We start from the raw sequence: 22,208 nt of genomic DNA, 5'->3' as shown, positions 1-22,208 counted from the left end.
TTGTCCTGATTTGATATTCTCTGGATCAGCTGGATAGGCCACAATGCAAGGGTTAGACTCATGGACACATAAAAATGGCTAAGCAGCCACTTGAAAACATTTGGTCAAAACATGCATTCAAAGAACCACAGACGCTTGGCAAGGGCACATACTTAGTCTTAAAAGGCCTCCTCAAAAGTAATTTATGCCAATGAGCCGTGGCAAATTCACCTATTCTGAAGTACATCGTGACTCAACAAGCCTTTTGATCCATTACAGAACGGCAACAACTATAGTTTAATGAGTTATTTTCACTTACTTGTCAGAACCTGTTTGGATAATCTAAATAACTTCACATCCTCTTAACATTCCTCATGAGACCGTCTCAGAGAAAACAGGCCCAATTTTCTTTTAAATCCCAATCCCAGTTAAGTGACAGCTGAAGCTGTAGGGACCACTCTCCTACGGGGTTTTGGCTAGATCCTTCTTTCCACCACCCCCACCTTTCCAAAGTCAGAAATCTCTTTCTTTCACAGTTGAGATTTCCTTCTTCTCATTCCTTCTTTAGAGCCAGCATGGCCTATTTTAAAACTTTTTTTTTCCCCTAAAAAATGAGCTAGAGAGCACAGTTTAAGAAGCAGGTTTTCCCGAAAACTATTTTCACCCTTTTAAAGGCAAGAGTCTCTAGGCTGCTTTCCCTTCACGTTCAAAGATGGTGGGACAGGTAACAAACAAGCCTTTTCAGCCTGTAGCTATAACAAAATATGAATAATACCCAAACGTTTTTGCTTCCTCGTTTTCATTCACGGGGAACTTCTTAAAAAAAAAAAAAAACCCACACATTTATAGTAACAGATAAATCCACCCCAGTCCCTGCACTACCAACCCCCCCCCAACAGGCCTCCCAAACCCTTTCATCCCAAATATAAATTCCACAGAACACCACAAACCACAGACCAAAAAAAAAAAACAACCAAAACACCCCACAAATCTGGGAACCGCATTCTCCTTTCAATCTTGAAGGTAGTAGCCTGAAAAAACACAAGCCCTGTTAAAAGGTCCATAAACCCAAACTCTCAAACAACCTGCCTTTCCTGCTCCTCATTCTAGTACTGAGTCAAGGAGAAAAAGCTGCACAGCTCATTTCGTTATCATTAAAAAAACACCCAAGAGTTTAAGTTAAAACGTCTTTCAGGCCGGTAGCAAGCGGGTTCTGCGGCCAGCACCCCGCAGAGCACATCTGGAGGACCCCGGGGAGGGGGGCGGGGGTGCCCCCGGGTCACCAAGGAAGCCAGGAATCCCACGTCCGCCCTGCAAAGCCAAGGACGGACAGATGCCTCGCGCGCAGCCTGCTTTACCTTCCACCAGGGCTCCTCTCCTCCTCCTGCTCCTTCCCTGGCGGTGCTGAGCTGGGAACGCCTCTGGGCTTCCAACTCGGAGCGCTGCAAAGGGGCTGCTGTCCACCCGACCCCCGCCCCACCGATGGGGGGGCCCCGTGCCCTCCCGGGTCACCCGCGCGGGCTTCTCTCCGAGGACAGGCAAGCGCGCTGTGCCCCTATGGAGAGGCTCACACACCGGAAAACAGATCGGAGCAGGCGTTCCCACGCCTCCCTCCCCTCGCTGTACTCACTAGTTCAACACACCAGCAAACCACTACGGGCCAGTCCAAGTTCTCACAGAAAGGAGGGGGGTAAGCTGGCTTTTCCTTTTTTTTTTTTTTTTTTAAAAACCGCAGGTTGGGGAAAGTACCATTTCTTCAGGGTCACTCAACACTGGTCTGCATCACACAGCTGACTGCCATTGTCCCCGAGGCAGAGGCTTGCAGGGAAACCAGATTCTTCTGGCTTTTTGAAGTTCCTTTTCTGGGTTTGAGATGGATGGAAAGGTACTGCAAGCGAACACAGCTGTGGAACAGCGGGCGGCCTTCTCCTCCAAGTCGCGGCTGGAGAAGCACGTACTATGAAATTCTTCATGGAGTAAAACGGAGAGCAACTTGATTTTGATTCCCACTGATTATTCAGAATTTTCTGATCTTCATGGTCATATTTTGTTTGCTTTTGAGAGAAATGTGACCCCAAAACGACTTTGCTTATCAAGCTTCCTTGAGTCCTATTTTTGGTGCAGTCCATACTCTACTTTTTTAGTGTGGCCAAAAAAATTCAGTAGAGACCTTCTATATTGCAAGTACTTTACGCACCTAACCGCGTTGCCAACGAAACCATTCTGCAGAAATCCCAGATGAGCCAGGGACAGAAGGTGAAGCCACAGGCTGTTCATACATGTGAACAGAGAGAAGGAGCCAGGGACCTTCCACTCTGATAGCGCCGCACTTTGGAGGGTCCCCTTTCTTAGGACGAGGGCCCCATCCTGTTACTGCTCTTGTCATTTTTAATACCACTGAAGCGATCTAGGGAAATTTTTCATGAAGATTATTTGCCCATAAAACGAGCTAGTAGAAAGACCCCTTATGTATGTATGGAAGCAATTCCCAGCACTGGTGAAGAAATGCAAGGTTTTTAGCAACAAAGCTGTGCTTCTAAAATGAAGAGGAAGCTATTGGATTACACGTTATAATAACTAGAGGGCATTTTTTAAGTTTTTCTTGCAAGGAGTTGGAAGCCTCCAGGAATGTGCCTTCACCACACCCTTGCAGGGCCAGTTTCTCCCAGTTTCTCCCAGTGTGAGCTGTTGCCCCCAAACCCCCGCCCCCACTAGAATTACCCAGAGCAGGGCGGCATGTTAACATGCAGATTCCTGGGTCCAGGCCTGGACCCTCACCCTCACCCCGAATCAGAATCTCTGGGTGAGGTCTGGGAACCCACGCTTTCAACCAGGTAACCACATGATTCTCATGCACAGCCTTTGGGACTATAGGATCCCAGCCTTAAAACACTGGCAGTCAGGAACTATACCAGTTATTTCTGTGATCCCAGAACTTTGTCCTACATCTGGGAAATTAGCAGGCAGTCAACTGTCAGAGGAGCCAAGGAGAGCCTCTTCACAAAGGAAAAGGGGAAAATCACTTGGGCTGTCAGTCATGGAGGGAAGTACCGGGACATCAGGATTGGGGATCCCTGATCCCCAGACTTCATCGGTCTACTCTCCTGTATTTGGAGGATTGGCTCCTCTTTCAGATTTTATTTAACTACCCTCTGTCTTCCAGGATGGGGAGAAAGAGGATGGTTCATCTTCACATTTACCCAGCAAACTGCCAAATTTGTGGGTTTCCAAGTAAAAGGGGCCAAGAAATAATCACCATATAGAGTCAAGAGGTTTGAGAAATCTGCCTGGTTGGACCGTCCTTATTGAGCAAGAAACGAGAGGCCTTTCCTATCGCTCTGTCTCTTGTCCGTGCATATGGATGTGATTTGGGGAAAGAAAATAAAGAGTAAAGAATCAAAGCGTGGGCACAGGGATCTGTCTCAGGTGATTCCAGATTCTATCCATGTTTCCAAGATGCCTACAGCTTTGGATTTTGCTGGAGGGCCATGAAAATAGGTAGTTTATAAATCATTTTCATTTGTAAGGCCACTCCAAAGTGTCCTTTTGGGGGAGGAATTACTGTACCAGTTCATTTCCGCTGGGCTGTATGGGCCCCGGCCCAAACCGTCATTCTTCCTGACTAACTGGCAAGCTCAAAGCAGGTCCATCTGCTGGAATTGGCGTAACATCTCTGGCAAGGTGGGAAGCCATGACATCCAGGAAGCAAGCACGTTCAGGTGGAAAACAAAAGAGAAGGAGGCCTGCTCCCAGTAGGACAGGCGGAGGGCAACATTGCTGCCTGGGGGCCAAGGAGACCAAATGCTCCCACGTCCCCTGGAGCATTCATCTCCAGGGCTTCATGGCAAATTTCACATCCTTACCTAGAGAAACCTATGCCCAGTATAGAAGTTGTCCTGGTGACCTCTGTGCCCCCCAGTTCAATGCTCAACCAAGAGAGGCTTTGTGGACAAAAGCACAAGGACAAAACAGAGCAGAGGTAGCTTGAGATGCCACCTTTTATCTGTGTTGTCATGAATCCAGAAGCTAGAGAAGATGGCTTGAGACTCAAAGGGCTGCTGTAATGGCCGCCTGAGGTACAACCCGGATTGTAGGAGAAAGGGTGTGAAACGCCACTGGGCTCTCTTGTCAACCACCACTAACTGGCAGGTAGGCAGATTCAAGAGGATGGCAAGCATTTTCTAACACGGCTAACCTTTCAGATGGAGAATGGGTCCAGGTGAGCCCACAAAAGCCAGTTGACCTCATAATTAAACTAAAATAATGCTAAAATAATTAAACTAAAATAAAAGAATGGAAAAACAAAAAAAATTTAGTCTTTAAAATGTATAATCTGACTACTTACAAAAGTGACTTGAAGAGGAAAAGAGCATATTATAAGCATGCAATTAAATCACATATTTAGTAAAACTCAAATCACGCATTTAAATCAAAGAAACAAACAAGGCTGGGAAAAAGTGACCTAAGACTTCAATAACAGCAGCAAATGGAGATAATTTCCCAGTTGCACCTGCCAGCGATGACCCACGCCTCCAAATCCCAAACTGACTGCTTTCCTGATCGTTGGCAAGCAACTTTTAAACCCAGCTCATTCACTGTGTGTGTCTCCTACTCAGCCTTTGCACCACTCTGGGTCCCCACGTAGCTTCTCTGTACTGATATACTTTGCCAAAGATTAAACTCTTTTTCTGCTCCACCAAGAGAAGGTCACGGGGATTACCCTGGAATTCACGGACCACCACCTGTGCAGGGCTGGTGAGGCACCTTGGAATCAATCACTTAGAAGAAGGGGTGTGATCATCCTTTAGTAGAACAGCGGTTAAAAAAAAAAAAAAAAAAAAAAAAAAAGGACATGAACAGGGCCAGGAATGGGAGCAGGTGGCGACGTCAGGAAGGGAAAGGATGGGTGCTCTGGGTGCATGAGACAGCAGACACATGAGCCCTGCTGAGCCCCGGAAGTGCCCTGGAGAGTAGAAAGGACAACTGCAATGGGTCATCACTTCTGTGCCTAGAACACTGGCCAGACCAGGAAACCCATGCCATCACTATGCTGTCTAGGTGACGGGTCTCTCTGCTTTCGGATCCTGATCATTTCTTAAGTTCAATACCACCACTGAATCACTCTTAGACTCTGAAGATGCTATAATAGCTTTGGGTATTTGAGGGCTGGGTGGCCGCTTGGCCCCTACAGGGGGTATAGTTGTAGACTTGGACATTCTATTACTTTTAGAAATGCACACTTCATCTACCTGAGAAGAAGTCCTAACTCTTACATTTTCTTCTGTGGACCCCAGTGCTGAGCCCAGCATAACTTCAATACTGCTTGTTCAGTTCTCTGGAAGAGTTATATCCCACCCCTTGGTTCAACTGTCACCCCTACACCCACCTACACACACACACACACACACACACACACACACACACACAATTTCACCGGCAGTAAGCTAAACTCTCTGAAGTTAACACTGAAGTACAAAATATAGTTTTAACTCCAAATACAAATTCTTTTCAAAACGTCATTTCTGGATAAGGAAGACCTTCCATCTGTGCTGACAGGAAATGGGGTGATTTTTTTCATAAATATCGAAACTTTATGCTTGTGAACATAGTCCTCTGTTACCCTGATGACACATTTCCTTTTGTCATTAATGGAGGAGAAAGTAGAGAACTTCAGGTGAATCAGATAGATTTTCCTCAAATCATTTATCCTGCCAATGTGCTTATGCCCTACTGGGCCAATTCCAAATCTGTTCACGACAGAGGGGACAAAATATGAGCAAGTTGCTCTTTGCAAATAAGCTGTTGCTCTTTGCAAATAAGCTGTTGCAACCAACACAGCATAAACCATACACTGAATATAAACCCGAGCTCGCTTTCCTGTCTGTGCTGGAAAGATCTGATTAATCAAGTCATAGTTTGTGATCAAGGGCACAGTTCTATGCAAGGGCAACCCATGGCCACACAGGCAACCAAAAGTTGGAATGCTCAGGAAGGGGAGAAACCTGGCACACAATGTGGCAGGAAGACAGTGACTGAACGGAATTCCCGATTCTCACCCTTTACCCTCTGTTCTTCTACCTAATAAGTTCAACCGCCCAAGACACAAGACTGGAAGAGAGAAGGAGAAAAAGGGAAGGAAGGGATTATCTTTACCACTAACTATGCCCGCAGTTTTGCCTTCTTTTTTTTTCAAATCCCACAGCCCTAACACGTGGTGATTACTATTCTCATTCACAGGTAAGGAGACCGAGAGTAACAGGACTCCAGCTCCATGTTCCCTGTATGTCTCTGCATAGCAGACGACAGATAGTGTGTATGTGTGTGTGCACGCGCACGTGTGTGTGTTCATATATATATATATATATATATATATATATATATATTTAAATTGGGACATGATCCACATACCATAAAACTCATCCTTCTAAAGTATGTAATTCAGTGGATTTCATGTATTTAGAGTTGTGTGGCCATCACCACTAGCTGATTCAAGAATGTTTTCCTGGGGCACTTGGGTGGCTCAGTGGGTTAAAGCCTCTGCCTTCGGCTCAGGTCATGATCCCAGGGTCCTGGGATCGAGTCCCGCATTGGGCTCTCTGCTCTGCGGGGAGCCTGCTTCCTCCCCTCTCTCTCTGCCTGCCTCTCTGCCTACTTGTGATCTGTCAAATAAGTAAATAAAATCTTAAAAAAAATTCTAAAAAAAAAAAAAAAGAATGTTTTCCTTAACCCCCTAAGACCCGGTACCCATTAGCAATCATATTCCTCATTTCCCCAGCCCCTGGCAACCACTAATCTCCTTTGTCTCTGGGGGTTTGCCTATTCTAGACATTGACATGTCACACACATGGAATCACATGACAGGAGGTCTCTGCGGCCTGGTTTCTTTCACTGGGCACCAGGTTACCAAGGTCCCTCCGTGTGGTAATGTGTTACCAGTACTTTGTCCATTTTGCTGGTGAATAATATTCTATTTGTGGATATACCACATTTCTAACTTGTATTTAAAGAAGAGCCCCTTTCTACCATTTATTGTTAAGCTCTAGTTTTAAATTAGGAAAGACAACTGGAATCACTATATTCTAGACTGGCCCTGCTCCACAGGACCTTCTTGTCCATCTAGTGGAGCTCCGTGAAGAACGCCTGTTATCTAACCTGAGACAGCTTCCTCCATCCATGGTGTTCCCCTAGGCCTGCCAGGTGCCCTCGTGGAGCCCACACCCAACTAGAGGAGATGAGGCTCTGTGAGCTATGACTGCATAGACCAGATACTGTGAGCTATGATTGTGCAGACTGGATGCTGTGAGCTATGACTGCATAGACCAGGCACCGTGACCTATGATTGCACAGAAGTACAAGAGACTCTATGAGAGGGGTCACTGACTTTCAGTCACATTTTACATGGGTAAAAAGTAAACCAAACAAGCATCAAATGTTTATTATCCTGAAAAAAGGTATAACAGGGCCGCTAGCGAGACAGACTTTCTCTCTTTCACCGGTCCTTCAGCAAGTTATTCTGGGAAGCAAATTAATCACCCGCGTTCTGCAGTGATGACAGCCAGGTGGCTCAGGAAACAGCGTGTGCACTCCTCTTTTCGGAGAACTGGGAGACCTAGCATCTAATCACGGTCTGTTAGCAATTAGCCCCCGAGTTGCTGACCTCTGTCGATGGAGGTCAGTGGTAACTGCCTTGACCACTTTACAGGCCTGTTGTGTGAATTAAATATTTATGAGGTCATTAGCAAGCATTAAATATATTATACGAGAGCAGGATATTGTGGTGTTTCACCATCCCCTGAGACAAAGACCATCTCAACCAACACTACCAGGATTCCTTGATTCTTCTTCCAAGATTCCTCTCCCTAATCCTCAAACGCATTTATGGTCAGAGATAAGTGGAAGCGTGAATTCCTTTGAGCACAGTGGGAATGGGGAAAATGCAATCAGTTTTCAGTGAGAACATGGGGTGCCGTGCTTGCATTGCGTGTGTATGACAAAAACCAAGGAAGGAAGGGGCAGGTGGCATTTCAGCCCATCTTTTGCAAATGACATCTTTGATGGTTGCAAACAGACCATATAACGTGCAGGTGCCACAGGATAACCGCATTTCCTCTCACTACATAGCAGATGAGCTCAGAACAAGACCGGCCCGTTGCTTATGGTTCTTAGAGCATAACATGCTTGGAATTCCTGCACCAAAAGGAAAGAAGGGGCCAAGGGCCTCCACTTTATAACGCGAATTAATTTCACAGGAACATCCTAAACCTTTGTCCTGGGCTTTATGAAAAAGTAGTCAAAAAGTGAAACAAAACAGAGCCACTTGTTGTTAATCCCTGGGAGAATCAAGGACAAGGCTTTGGCTGAATTATGTTGTGATTCCATTTCCTCCACTGCAGGAGTTCAGCAGGAAGGGGTCTAAAGTCGGTATAAACTCTGTCCTTTTGTCTGTCCATAATTTCCCAGTTCACAGTTAAGACAGGACAGCATCACCCAGGAGGTGTGAACGGGAAGCCCCTGAAGGGGCAAAGGCTCTGCCGTGGCTGCGTGGGAGGGTCTCACTCTTACAGGGTGCCACAGACACGCCGAAGCATCACACGGTGTCCCCAGGGGGCACGAGTGGGGCTGTAAACACCACGCCACGTAAAGGCACGTGTCACCAGCCTCCTGGAGAGAAAGGTACGAGGACAGGAGGATTGATTTCCTGGGTGTGGTGATGTGGGAAAGAGGGGAAAGGGAAAGAAGAGGAGACCCAAGCAAGAAAGCAGAGTTCCGCCTTCCTCCTCTGTGGTAAGTGTGCTGACCACACCGCTTCGCTTTGTCCCTGAGAGAAGAGCTGCTAGAAGGCGGCTCCAGAGGTGTGTAGTCCAGCAGGTGTTGGCTCAGGGAGGCCCCATCTGCGGAGGGAGCCAAGCTCCCTGAGGATGAAAGCATTTGTCTTGAAGGAATCCGTGGAGTCCTGGGTAAACACAGAGTCCCCGGCAAGGCAATTGTGCAAGAGTGCTGAGAGGCCACTGATGGAATAGCTCAAGAGTTGGTTTGCTGATGGGACAGTCCAAGGCCAGGGGTAGGGGTCAAGGGACAAACCCTTTTTCTTTACCCTCAACACTTCTGGTTCCAGTTTGACATTTTTTTTTTTTTTTAAGATTCTATTTACTTATTTGACAGAGATCACGAGAGAGAGAGAGAGAGAGAGGAGGAAGCAGCCTCCCCGCTGAGCAGAAAGCCCGATGTGGGGGTCAATCCCAGGACCCCAGGACCATGACCTGAGCCAAAGGCAGAGGCTTTAACCCACTGAGCCACCCAGGTGCTCCCCCTACCTTTTTTTTAATAAGTTGGCAGGTAACAACATTCCTGTGCCCAGGAAAGGAATTTTGCTGGAGTAAGAGATCTCCAAGGGCCATTAACCAAAGATGGAAGGAAATTCATACCAAAGGGATGCCCAATGTCTCCTGACATCTGTGATCTAAGTCTAAGATCTAAAGTCTCCTTTAACTTCCTGTACCCTTAGTCTGCTAAAGCACGAGGAAAGGAGCAGTCAGGGGTGGGAAGAAAAAGGGGGAGGAAGGTTGCTTCAGAGGAGAGTTTCAAGATACATATGGAGATAGAAGGCTATTAGCAAACGAGTATTTCACACTAATTTGATTCTGGACTTAATTAGGAGGCAGGTTGTAAACCTATTCAGAACGCTCCTGAATTTATAGGTTAATTAGCATAAGCTTTTAAAGCCGTTTATAGCAAGACCTCTCCAAAAAAGAGACTCTTGCTGAAAACAAAATTGAAAGCCAGCTAATGACAAATAAAGCTACAATTGGAGTGTATGCTCCATGCCAGTTTTCAGGAAAATCTCTCCAGGAGAAAGAACTGCTGACTCCGATCCGTTAGACCTAAGACACGAGAATTTCGGAACTCAGGTCCTAAGAGCCAAGGAAATTCGGAGTCAAGCAGTCCAAGGCTTGGATATATTTTTAATGCCTGTACTGAAAAACCGAGGCTCAAAGAAGTTGAGAGACTTGCTTGAGGTCCCACAGCTGGGAGTTCCAGAGCCAAGAGTAGATTTCGGATTCCCTATCATATGGAGCCCTTCTTGTTAAAAATACATGAAGACCCTCTTCCCCAGTCCATGAAGCCAAAGCTTCCCCAGGTGTCTGGAGGCGTCTCGGTTGAAAGCACCCAGGGAGGAAGCTATAGGGCACCTCTGATGCTTAGTGAGGGTCACTGGATGACACTTGTCTAAGTTCCCAGCTTTACTGGAGTGCATCTAAAGGGTGGCCCAAAAGATATGTCCACATAAAATCTCTGGAACCTGTGAATGTTTGGAAAAAGGGCCTTTGCAGGCGTAATCATTAAACTAAGGATCTTGAGATCATCCTGGATTATCCGGGTCAGCTTTAAATCCAATGACAAGTGTCCTTCTAAGAGCAAAGCAGAGGGAGGGGTGACACAGAGAGAAGACACAGAGGGGAATTCATATGTAGAGGAAGGCAGAGATCAGGGTCACACAGCCACAGGCCATCACCAGCTGGAAGGGGCAAGGGAGAGCTCCCCCGGAGAGCCTCTGGAGGCAGCGTGGCCCTGCTGACACCTTGGGTTTGGACTTCTGGCTTTTGCAACCGTGAGAGAGTAAGTTTCTGCGGTTTTAAGGCCCCACTGTTAGAGCAGATTCAGGAAACTGATACATTTACAATCTCTATGGATACAATCAATCAGGAAAAAAAAAAAAAAAACAAACAACAGTAACAAAAAAGATAAGGATCCCAGAACAGATAAGCAAAACATGGTATATCTATATAATGCAATATCAATCGGTCTTTAAGGAAGGAAATTCTGGTACATGCTACAACATGAATGAACCTTGAGAACATTGTGCAAAGTAAAATAAGCCACACACACACACACACAGCCCTGGATACTCTATGATTTCACCCGTATGAGGTGCCTAGAGTAGTCAGCTTCACAGAGACAGAGAGCAGGATGGTGGTTGTCAGGGCTGGAGGGGGCAGGGGAATATGGATTTACAGTTTAGTGTCTCCACTCCACAAGCGGTAAAGGGTCCTGGAGGTGGATGGTGGTGATGGGGGCAGCACCTGATGGATATATTCAATCCCACTGAACTGTATACCTTCAAGTGATGAAGAAGGTAAATTTTAGGTCAGGTGGATTTCACTGCATTTTTTAAATGCAAGGGGAAAAAAACAAAAGGCGGGGAGCAAAGTTTTACAGATTCACAATCATAACGTTTCAGTGATGGGGTCGGAGAGTGAAGGCACAGGAGGAGGGTGGAGTGTTGAGACTGTCCTGGTTTATAGGGGTCACCAAGCCAAGCTGACTCAGAAGTTGGTCACTTGTCAGTGTGCTTGCTACACAGGCAGGACATTTTTCTAGATCACACCCTTCTGAAGAGGTAGGCACGCCCGCTGGGTGGGTCTTAACTCCACCATGAAGTTTGTACAAATGACTCCCGAAAGCCCCAGCTCTGCAGGCACTGCGTGTAAAGCCTCCACCACGTCCAGGGGACAGATGGACCTCACTGAAACCTGAAGCCAATACGGGGAGGAGTTCCAGCAGCCACCTCAAACCCCACCTCCTGGCGGGGGGAGCCGGAGGAAGCGGATGTTTCTGCAAAATGGCCTGTTCCTGGAGCACCTGGGGCTCAGTTGGTTAAGCGACTGCCTTCGGCTCGGGTCGTGATCCCATGGTCCTGGGATCGAGCCCTGCATTGGGCTACCTGCTCCTTGGGGAGCCCGCTTCTCCCCCTCCCTCTGCCTGCTGCTCCCCCTGCTTGTGCTCTCTAAATCTGTCAAATAAATAAATAAAAATCTTTTAAAAAATAGCATGTTCTTGGATCTTCTATATTTTATACATTCCTTCTCATAGCTATGAAACAAAATCTGTGGTCATGAACAGCACCCCTCTGCCTGCTGCCTCCCCCAATTTTTTTTTTAATATTTTATTTATTTGACAGACAGAGATCACAACTAGGCAGAGAGGCAGGCACAGAGAGAGGGGGGAAGCAGGTTCCCTGCTGAGCAGAGAGCCCGATGTGGGTCTTGATCCCAGGACCCTAAGATCATGACCTGAGCCGAAGACAGAGGCTTAACCCACTGAGCCACCCAGGGGCCCCTCCCCAAGTCTTTTTGAAGAACACAGTTCCATCCGTTGACTGAGTCAGCTGTTTTGATCCACGCCTTCTGTAAACGTGGCTGGCTCAAATCTGGGGGCTAGGGTCGGTGCCTTCCCACCACTTTTCCTACAGTCAGCATCTGGGAGATGGTTCTGATATTTTATTATTGTTGTTTTAAATGCAATTTCCTCCTTGCTCCCAATTCAGTGGGTTTATTTCAGTTTTATACAGATCAAACTTGGGAACCCCAAAGGAAATGCTGTGCCCCACCCCCTCCTGAGCTCCGGGGAGGGAGAGAGATGTTCAGAGGATAGGTGGGGAGCACCCACCACTGCACTCTGAATCTTGTGGTCTGACCGTCTTTACTTCATGATGCCCTCTGGGGTGCTTCACCAAGGGCCAAAAACCCAGCACTGACCACATTTGGGCCAACTATTTTTTTTTTTTTAAAGATTTATTTGACAGAGAGAGCAAGCGAGCACACAGGCACGGGAAGCAGCAGCAGGAGAGGGAGAGGCAGGGAGCTGAGCAGGGAGCCAGATGCAGGGTTCGATCCCAGGACCCTGAGATCATGACCTGAGCCAAAGGCAGACGCTTAACCATTTGAGCCATCCAGGCACCCCTGGGCCAACTCTTAAAACCATTGAAAAGGCCATGAAAACTCCTTCTGGCCAACTGTGTGTGGAGGGTGGGTCCACCTCTCTGGTCACTGCACCCCCTCCCCCAAATCTCCTGCTGTTTTGTGCCCTGAGCTCAGCAAGAGTCTCCTGTCTCTACCCTCACCCCCTCTCCAACCATTTTTAAAGAAATTTGAGGTAAAATTCACATCCCATAAAATTAACCCTTTAAATGTGAATCATTCTGCGGCACCGAGGACAGTCACAATGTTGTGCATTTACTGCCTCTATCTTGTTCCAAAACACGCCGCCGCTCACTCCCTTTGGGGACTGATGAGCACTTACCCCTGCTTCCTGACCCCTTGCCCCCCAACTCCACACAATCACCAGTCTGCTTTCTGTCTCTGCGGGTTTACCTCTTCTGGATATTTCTTCTAAATGGAAGCAAACCACACACAGCCCTTTGTGTCTGGCCTCTTCCCTTAGCATAATGTTCTCGAAGTTCATCCCTGTGGTAGCAGGTGTCAGAATTCCTTCCATTTTTTTTTTTAATTTTTTTTTTAAAGATTTTATTTATTGAATTGACAGAGAGAGATCACAAGTAGACAGAGAGGCAGGCAGAGAGCGAGAAAGAGAGAGAGAGAGGGAAGCAGGCCCCCCGCTGAGCAGAGAGCCCGATGCGGGACTCGATCCCCGGACCCTGAGATCATGACCTGAGCCGAAGGCAGCGGCTTCACCCACTGAGCCACCCAGGCGCCCCAGAATTCCTTCCTTTTTAAGACTGAGGGTTATTCCTTGTCTTTATATCCACATTTTGTTTGTCCATTCATCCACGCGTGGACACTGGGTCGTTTCCGTCTCTGGCTGTTGGGAACAGAGCAGCCGTGGATGTGGCTCTGCGTGTGTCTGAGGACTCCCATGCATTCTGGTTTATTTTTTTTTTTAAAGATTTATTTATTTCAGAGAGAGAGAGAGAGAGAGAGAGAGAGAGAGAAAGCACGAGCAGGAGGGGCAGAGGGACAGGGAGAAAGAATGTCAAGCGGACTCTGAGCTGAGTGCAGAGCTCACCACTACCCTGAGATCGTGACCTGAGCCAGAACCAGGAGTTGGACGCTTAACCGGCTGAGCTACCCGGGCGCCGCCCCGTGCGTTCTTCACACAGCAATGTGATCCCGTCACGCTCGACTCTAACCACAGTCACTTCAACGGCTTCCCACCATTCTTAGGAGAAAGCCCCAAGTCCTGAGTGTGACTCTCGAAGTCCTCATGCTCTGACCGGTCACGGGCCCCAGCATCACCTCTCACACCTGCACTCCTGCCCACCTGACTTGTTTCTGCTGTCCTTGTCCTCACCTCTGGGCCTCTCTGGAGGCCCCTACCCCTGGGTAAAAGACAACTGCCCCTAACAGTCACTTCCTTATCTCCCAAATCCAGGTAGCTACACCAGGTCCTAGCACAGAGCCGACATTGGCCCTTCTACGTCTCCTGGAAAGAAAGGCAGCCCCGAGCTTGCTGTGGGGTTAGGAAAGCTGTGCTAGACTTCGCTGTGCAAGCCCACAGAAGCTGCCCACAGACACTTGGGGGCCCGTCAGATTTATGCCCGGTGTCTCTGAAACGCCCTGCTGGGAGGTTTGAATGGCTTATGTGGCGTCGGTGCCCTGGGGTCTGTGGAAGCTGCAGGACCCGTTGGTGGCCTTCCCAGCTGCTGGGCATCCTGACTTACCTCTGCCCATGACACATTCTCCACCCTGAAATGTGGGACAGATATGAGGTAATCTTTTTTTTTTTTTTTTTTTTAATCAGATCTGGTTAACGCCCCTCGGCCGGGGTAAAGTTGGGCACTGACTCCCTCTGAACTCTGGCCCCTCATTCCACAGGAGGGGAATGGCTCCTGAGGGGCCCCACTCCACCCAGAGGCAGCACTGGGGGGGCCGCTGCTGAGAAAGCAGGAACCAGGCTCGGTGGCACGAGAGTCACACCTGAACCTGACAGGCTGTGGCTCAGCCCAGCCCACAGGGTGTTCTGGGTCACAGAGGATGTGGTTTTTTTAAGGGTGGGGAAGTGTCTGCCTTCACCTTTCACCCTCCCTTCCTTTGCTTCAGTTCTGAGCCCCTGCTCCGAGTCTGTATGCTCTCACACGTACGTGCACACGCACATACATTGCACTCCCACAGAAGCACACACACATGCGCACAGTTCTCACATGCAGGCACACATGTGGCTCTAACACGCTCTTCACTTCCTATTTTCTGACGTCTAAAAATAGTCTCATGTAACCCTTCCTTCTCCATAATTCCTCATCATCCCCTTATCACTTTTGGTAAATTCTCCATCATTTCAGTTGCGTGTGAACATTGAGTAAAAACTGCCTCTGAAGACGACCCCGCAGGTTAAATCTCTGAGAGATCCATCATTGACAACTACTCTCCTTCCTACAGAGGTGAAGATGGGAAAAAAAAAAAAAAAAGGAATAAGAGCCTCTTTTGTGTTTCTGACGACTTCTGAGGAAAATGACAGTAGCTTTGACTGCAGCCACTTACCTCCAGGACTTTCCCTGTGATAAACTGGTGACAGGCCTCGCATTTCACCCCGAAGAGCCCCTGGTAGTCCTTTTCACAGTACGGAGTGCCATCCCTGCAAAACAGAAGGCTGTTCAGCTCCTGAGAGGGGGCTGAGGGGCAGGGAAGACACCAGGACCCTATTTCTCAGAGCCCTTCTCCACAGAATGGAAGCAGGCTGTGCTTCTAACCCCGCCCAGCATTTGCATGCCTGGGGACCTGGTCAGACATGATCACAACGCAGGGACCCAAACGATGTGGACAGAGGGCTGTGGTTCTCTGGGCTACACAGAAATTACAGCCAAATCACCACATGATTACCACTGCTGCTTCCCTGTTGTCTCAAACAGCAAAACACGGGCACCATTCCCTCTCCCCACCAGCCATCACTTCAGATGTGGTGGCAGTGTTCACCCTCCTCTGAGGAGGCCCCAAGGCCACCTTCCCCTCACAGCTTCCTTGAGCTCACATGCCAGGCCCTCCCAGCAGCAGTGAGATGCTGTGTCCTCCGCCCTCAGGAAGCCCGAGGGGCACAGGGTCTTCTCATCCAGCCTCTCAAAACCTCTTTATTAACCTCAGAGGATAGTAAACATGTAGTTTTCTAGGTGTGCCCTTGAGGGGAAAAAACCAAAAAGCAGCACTGCAGAAAGCCCAGTTACCTACTCCCACACAGCCTACCGGGCTAGTTTAACATCCGGGCACTTTCCTGTCTCTTTTTTCTTTGCCTGCGCATCAGAAATCACCTGTGAAGTTTCTTCCTTCTGATACAGGTGTTTTGGCTTCTCCCCGACCTATAGAGTTGGATTTCCAGGGGGTGGGGCCCGTGCTACTTTTGCGGTTGTTGTCTCACTCTATTCTTAAATTAAATTCCCTTAATTTTTTTTTGAATAGCTGAGATTATTTACCTGGTTGGAGAACACTTTTTGAAGCATAGGAGGGTTTATGGGGGAAAATTGTCCCTCATTGCCACTGGACCCCCCATACTCATTCTTTCTTTCCTTAACTCAAAAGGTAACCACTGCAACTGGCTTCTCCAAGCTGCATTAAAACACCACCACCACCACCACTTCCCCTCCTCCAGCTGTTATCTGCGCCGGCATCGGACTCTTAACAGGAACCCATTCCTGGCAGGTTGTTTGGTGCGTTGGTTCCAATGGGTTCAGTGCTTAGACCCTGTGTGGTTTCCTTTAGGGTGTGTGTGTGGGGGGGTGTCTACAAATACGTTCAAGACCTAGAAGGTGGTCAAAGGTTTACTAGTTCCAAATAGGAAAAAAAAAATAGGGAAAGTAAAATGACTAAATGCTTAATTGATGACAACAGATAGAGCAACATTATGTCAGCTTTGCTAATTGCTGAATGAGGCAAGGATTCCCACTTCATTAAATGTATTGCAAACAGACTATGGCAACAGCCTCAGAATAAAATTCCTGAAAACTAAAGAAGTTGTACAGCAGAAGTTCGCACTGAGGGTGGGATGCATATGTCTCTCATTCTGTCCCGTGGAGGGGGTGGGGATGGGGCTGGGACCCCAGCCTTACTTGCTGATGTACTCCCCGGTGAGAACTTTCCCGCAGGACTTGCACTTGAAGCACCCCAGGTGCCACTGCTTGTCCAGGGCCAGCAGCGCCTGCCCATTCTTGATGTCTCTCCCGCAGCCAGCACAGTCTGGAAAAGAGCAGCCACTCGCCGTTACTCCCCGTTTGTTCTGCAAAATCCAAGCACGAAGCCCAGCTCTGAACCCTGGTGTGCGCCCGCCTGCACCCAACAAATAGTTACTTAGGCACCACATCCTTCCCCTCCTTTCCCTGCATCCTGTCTTTCTTAGCCTCACACAGCTTGGGAGCTTCAGGGACCCCAGTGGATCCAGGGGATGGATGTCCTTCCTCCATTCATTGCCTTGGTGGTGACTGACATACCCCCAAGCTCCAGCTGGCCCACAGAACATTTCATTTCGCTGTCCTGGCTGTGATCTTCGGGAAGCTCTCCTAGGCTTCTATGAATTGAGGGCACATGTGAGTAGTTGAGCATCACGTGCTGAACACCTCACCCAACGATATATATGGGACACCTGGAAAGACGCCCGTGAATCTCATTTTTGTTCATGGGACTTTCCTGCCTTATCATCCTAAACCAGACTTTGGAAGATGTGTGACCATCAATTGAATAGCTCTTAATTCCTTAGCTTTACATTCTCCGTGGCAGGCTCCTGTGAAGCAGATGAAGGAGAAAGTGTTTCTTTGTGGTAAAGGGTGTGGGCTCTGGAAGGAGCTGGCCTGGTTCCTGGGTCCCAGCCCAGCTCAACAACTTGTTGGCCTGCCACATGACCCAGGCCAGTTCTCTCCCCTTCTAAGCCTTGGTTTCCTCGTATGGAAGCTGGGGTCTTATGAGGGCCTGTCTCAAACCTCCGACGAGGATTCAATGAAGTAATGGTTAGCACTGAGGCTGGCACATGGGAAGTGGCCCTATAAACATTTCCTATTATTATAATCGCCATTATTCTGATGATTAAATACCTCGTTGTTAGGAAGTTGAGTACTTAAAAGAACCCAGAAGAAGGTAAACTGATGCAACCTTTTTGGAAAGCAATATAAACATCCACTGACAGTTAAAATCAACGCAGCTGAGCAAACGAGACCCAGCTTTGCCGGGAGGTTGGCCATCGTGTCCCTGCAAATTAGAGAAACACGGAATATAACAACGCCCAGACAAGGCCAGTCAGCGCACAGAATGATGAAACACCCCCCTCTTCCGACCACATGTGTGACTGCTGCTCCTTTACTAGTGACACTCCTTCCTAGCCCTACTTCAACTCTTCTCTCCTCCTAGAAAAACTTGGTGAGATGCGCAACCATGGACCTGTTCCTGCGTCTTGACAGCACCCCGTCCAGAAGGGCTCCCGCTGCCTATCCTCCCTCTTAATACCACCCACCAAGTGCTTCCATCCTATGACATTTCCTCCAGAGAGACTCACGATGACTCCCCTACTGTTCTCCCTTGCTGCGGCTTACATTAATTTCACTATTTTTCCTTTTCTTTTTTTTTGACTACAGGCATGTTTCTGGTGAACTTTGGTCAGTGGGTATCAATCAATATACCTTTAGATCCAGCAATTTCCTGTATAAGATTTTAGTCTACAAAACAAATTTCAAAAGAGTATGTGCACGCGCGCGCGCGTGTGTGTCTGGCATGTGTCCACGTATGTATTCCCTGAGGAAAATAAAGTAATTTCCTACAGCACTTTTGTAACAACCAAACTGAAAAGAGCCAATGGAGCCATACTGAGGAGCTGGTTACATCAATTATGGTAGAATCTGGAATACAGGAATAGTATGTATTGTTAAAAAGAATGAGGTCAGTTTGTGTGCTGACATGGAATAATGTTCAAAATAGATTAAGTTTTAAAAAAAGCAACCTATGGAACAGTGTATGTAGCATAAGCTAATTTAGAAAAAAGCAGTAAAGGCTCTATATGTATTTGCACACATGCTTGTATAGGAAACAACACATTTCTTGAAAAAAAAAAAACAAAACTCTTAAGATACTTTTCTCTGTGAAGGAGGACTTTTTACTTCGTGTCCTCTGTGTTGTTTGAATTATTTTTTTGTTATCATAAGAATGTTAAAAAAAAAGCAAATATTTATAAAGTTAAAAATATACTTGCTATACAAGTTCTAAATTATTGCAGATTAAGATTTCTGTAAGTATTGCCCACTATTAGCTGAATGTGTATTATATGATCACAAAGCATAATGTAGTTTTTTTTTTTTTTTAACTAGAGTTTATGTTTCCCAGCATCTCAACAAAAATCTTTATGAAGGGGTATCACACCTGGTAGTTTACTATAAGTTGACTAAGTGGAAGGCCATGATATTTGCTCATATGTACAATTTTTAAAGGTTAGGAGCATGGGATCAGTAAGGTGAATTGACAATTTTTTTTTGAATTGACAATTTCTAATCCACCTTGAACTGATTTTTTTTTTTTCGTTCTTCTGATTAGATCATGCCCACTAGGTGGCAGTAAAGATTTACAATAATAAGGAAGATACCGGGTTGGTTTTTTTGTTTTTTTTTTTTAAAGTCAGAAAATAAATTTTAGAGATGGCTTTCAGTTTTAGATACGGAAAACAGTAGGGCTCAGGAGGGTTGGCAGAGCCATATGGGGTCTGTCCCTGCACAGTGCTGAGATCTAGGGAGATGGAAGGCCTGGGGATGGTAAGAGCCCAGGCTTTGGAATTAGGACTCCAGGATTAATTTGGGCAAGTTACCATCTCTGAATCCCCTCTTCTTCATGTGTGAAATGCCAGCTGTGACATGCTTTGTATAATACTTAGAATGCCTGGTCCATGTTAGCCTCTCAGTGTGGCTCTACCTTTCTTTGGTGGGAGCAGAGCTAGGACTAGAGGCCCCATTTCTGGATGGTCAAGTCTTGCTCTCTTTACATGAATGCCCAGATATCCCAGAGCTTTGAAAGCAGCTGAGACACAATTTGAGAGCGACAGCAACTTCTCTGACCATTTCGCACTGAGGGTTTTGGATGAACCAGGCACCATGTGAGGGCTTTATAGAGAGGGGACCGTTTATTATTCAGTCATATGGTCAGAATGCCTGCCGTCTGGACACAGGTGGTGTCCCACACTTCTCAACTCCTCTGTGCCCTGCAGCATCCTATGGACGGCAGATGTTCTGCAACTGACTTCGACAATGGTTTACAGAGAAGCATTCACCGAATGCCGAATGTCTAGAGCGAGGCAGCTGGTAAAGTGGGGTCAGAAGCAGAGATGGAGATGAGCCTCCTTCCTCCCAAACCTTTAGACATAAACCCAGCAAATCAAAGACCACCTCCTAGAAGGTAGAATACCGGTCCCACTGGCTGAAACAAACTATTCCGGCATATGCCGCAGAGGCTGCTCACTCATTCCTTTCTGGACAAAACCATAAATTCTCCACTTATGCCTGATGTCATGCTGGGAAAAGTGGAAAAGATGCAGAGACAAAAAGATTCGAGCTGGGTTGTTCATTCCTCCCATGCTCATCCCAACTAAGCTCTTGTATAAAGAACAAAATGTCCCACTCTGTATCTTCATGGTTTTCAGCTGTTGAGAAAATTGTTTCCCCATCACTGAAGCAGCTGCCGGTAAATATAGAAAAGCTGGAGATTGGCACAGGAATTATTGCCGAAGTCGGAAATCGGTGACTACGGAGCAGCATCAAGGAAATCAAACCTTCTAGCAACTCGCCAGTATTCCACCAAAAACAAAGAATCACCAGATGTGAGAAGAGAAAAACACAACCAACATAAACACTTTCCCTCAAGCCTTTCATTCGTGGCACCAAGAGCCAAGAGAGGAGCAGGAATTTGGCGACTTACGTCTGAGTTAAACTAATATCTAATGACACATCTGGTTCCATATTTGTATCACTTTGTTCCAAGGCCACAAATACCCTTGAGAACAGGGATCCTGACTGTCTCCTTTTTTTTTTTTTTTTTTTTTTTTTTTGGGAGGGGGGCATCAGGTCACGCACACCTGGGCTTTGAAAGTATTGAAGTTGAAGAAGGTGACAAATGGCTCTCAGCGAGAAAACTTGTATTCCCAAGCCGAGAAAGATGTCCTCACCTGGCCAGCACTTAAGGTCCTATCAGATTGATACCTATTTTCTCCTTGACAACGACTTCTGCCTTTTAAGAATTTCTCACTTGGGAAAAGTAGGGCCCAAATGATGTCTTACTCCGTGAGGATGCCTCTCTGGAGAAGAGGACGGAGGACGTGGAGCTCTAGAAAAGAACACCAGGTAGAATAAATATTCCATCTCCTGAAGAAGGATGCCAGGAATATCCTTGAGGACTTTCCAAAAAACAGTAGGTTCGCCTGATGATTACCAACCCCCATTTCCTACCTACTTCTGAAATCAGAAATTTGAAAGTGCATGGAGGAGTTAGCAGGGAGCTGTCCACACAGCGGGAGGGTGGGGGGTGTTCTCTCTCCTCTGCTGGGACAGGGATTAGAGGACCCTGGGAGGAAGGACCTAGAAGTTTACTGAGTGGGGAAGCTCAGGCCCTAGCACTCCTATGGGTCCAAGAGAAGCTTGGTGTTAGAATTCTTGGAACAAACTCATTTGAATATCCTATACCTTGGAAGCATTCATAACCAGAAAAATCTAGAGCCTGCTGAATTCGGAAGATTTGGAAGGCAGGAAGCTGGTTGGAGTCTCCCTGCCCCACCCCAAATGGAAGGTGAAGGAGAGGATGGAGTGGGAATGGCGTTCACTTCCACCATTTGGCTCAGTGTGGGATGCACTTAAGTCTTGTAGCTGGTACCCACGCCCAAGCATCTAGAACAAACCCACCAGAGAAGGTTGCCTGGTGAGGCTTGGGGATTTCATTAGTAAGAGGGTAGAAGACTACAAGAAGCAGGACCTGAGGCTGGGAGGTGGGGGGGAGTTTGTTGCAAGAGGTTAACCTGAAAATGCATGCTTTTGTCAAGGAACTCAAAGTGCACCCCCATAAGAAATGTCTCCACCCAGTGTTAGCTGAGAGAGCAGCGTGACAATGCCAGGTTCCTAACACCTCGTCCCTTCTACTTCCAATCCCTCTTGTCCCTGACTGGCTGACAAAGGAGCCACAGGACAGAAAGGAGGTAAAGAAAGAGCGGAAGAAGACGTCGTGTCCACTGTCGGTCTCTACTTTGGGTCGGGTCTGAGCTGGGCCAGAGGGTAGCTCTGAAATGGACATGAGGATCCAGTCGGGATTCCTAGGAGCTGAAGGTGACTAGACAGCTGGGGGATCTGCCTAAGATGGGATTAAGGGTGGGAAAGGGAACTCTGATCAAAGATAATACAAGTAATGAAAGGAAAAAAACAAGGCTGTCCATCCGTCTGTCCCACCCGTGCTTTGGTCTGTTGCATATACAAATCGTGCATTTCCCAACAGTCAAGG

The 22,208-nt window shown here is 47.3% G+C and overlaps 1 protein-coding gene across 19 annotated transcripts in view; it reads right to left on the bottom strand.

Moving 5' to 3' along the window:
• ABLIM1 (actin binding LIM protein 1) overlaps nt 1-22,208 on the bottom strand; it is a 287,987-nt gene that overhangs the window by 88,162 nt on the left and 177,617 nt on the right. For all 19 annotated transcript variants that reach the window (XM_032879207.1, XM_032879243.1, XM_032879188.1 and 16 more), the window contains exons 5-6: nt 16,811-16,937; nt 15,255-15,348 (exon numbers count right to left, since the gene is read on the bottom strand). In XM_032879207.1, the coding sequence (XP_032735098.1) occupies nt 15,255-15,348; nt 16,811-16,937 (221 nt within the window). The remainder of the gene's footprint in view (nt 1-15,254; nt 15,349-16,810; nt 16,938-22,208) is intronic.

This window comes from Lontra canadensis, unplaced genomic scaffold (assembly GCF_010015895.1).
Source record: "Lontra canadensis isolate GAN:19392208 unplaced genomic scaffold, GSC_riverotter_1.0 scaffold3, whole genome shotgun sequence".
Classification (NCBI taxonomy): Eukaryota; Metazoa; Chordata; class Mammalia; order Carnivora; family Mustelidae; genus Lontra; species Lontra canadensis.
The sequence above is the reverse complement of the archived record's forward strand: the minus strand, read 5'-3'. Positions and strand labels throughout refer to the sequence as shown.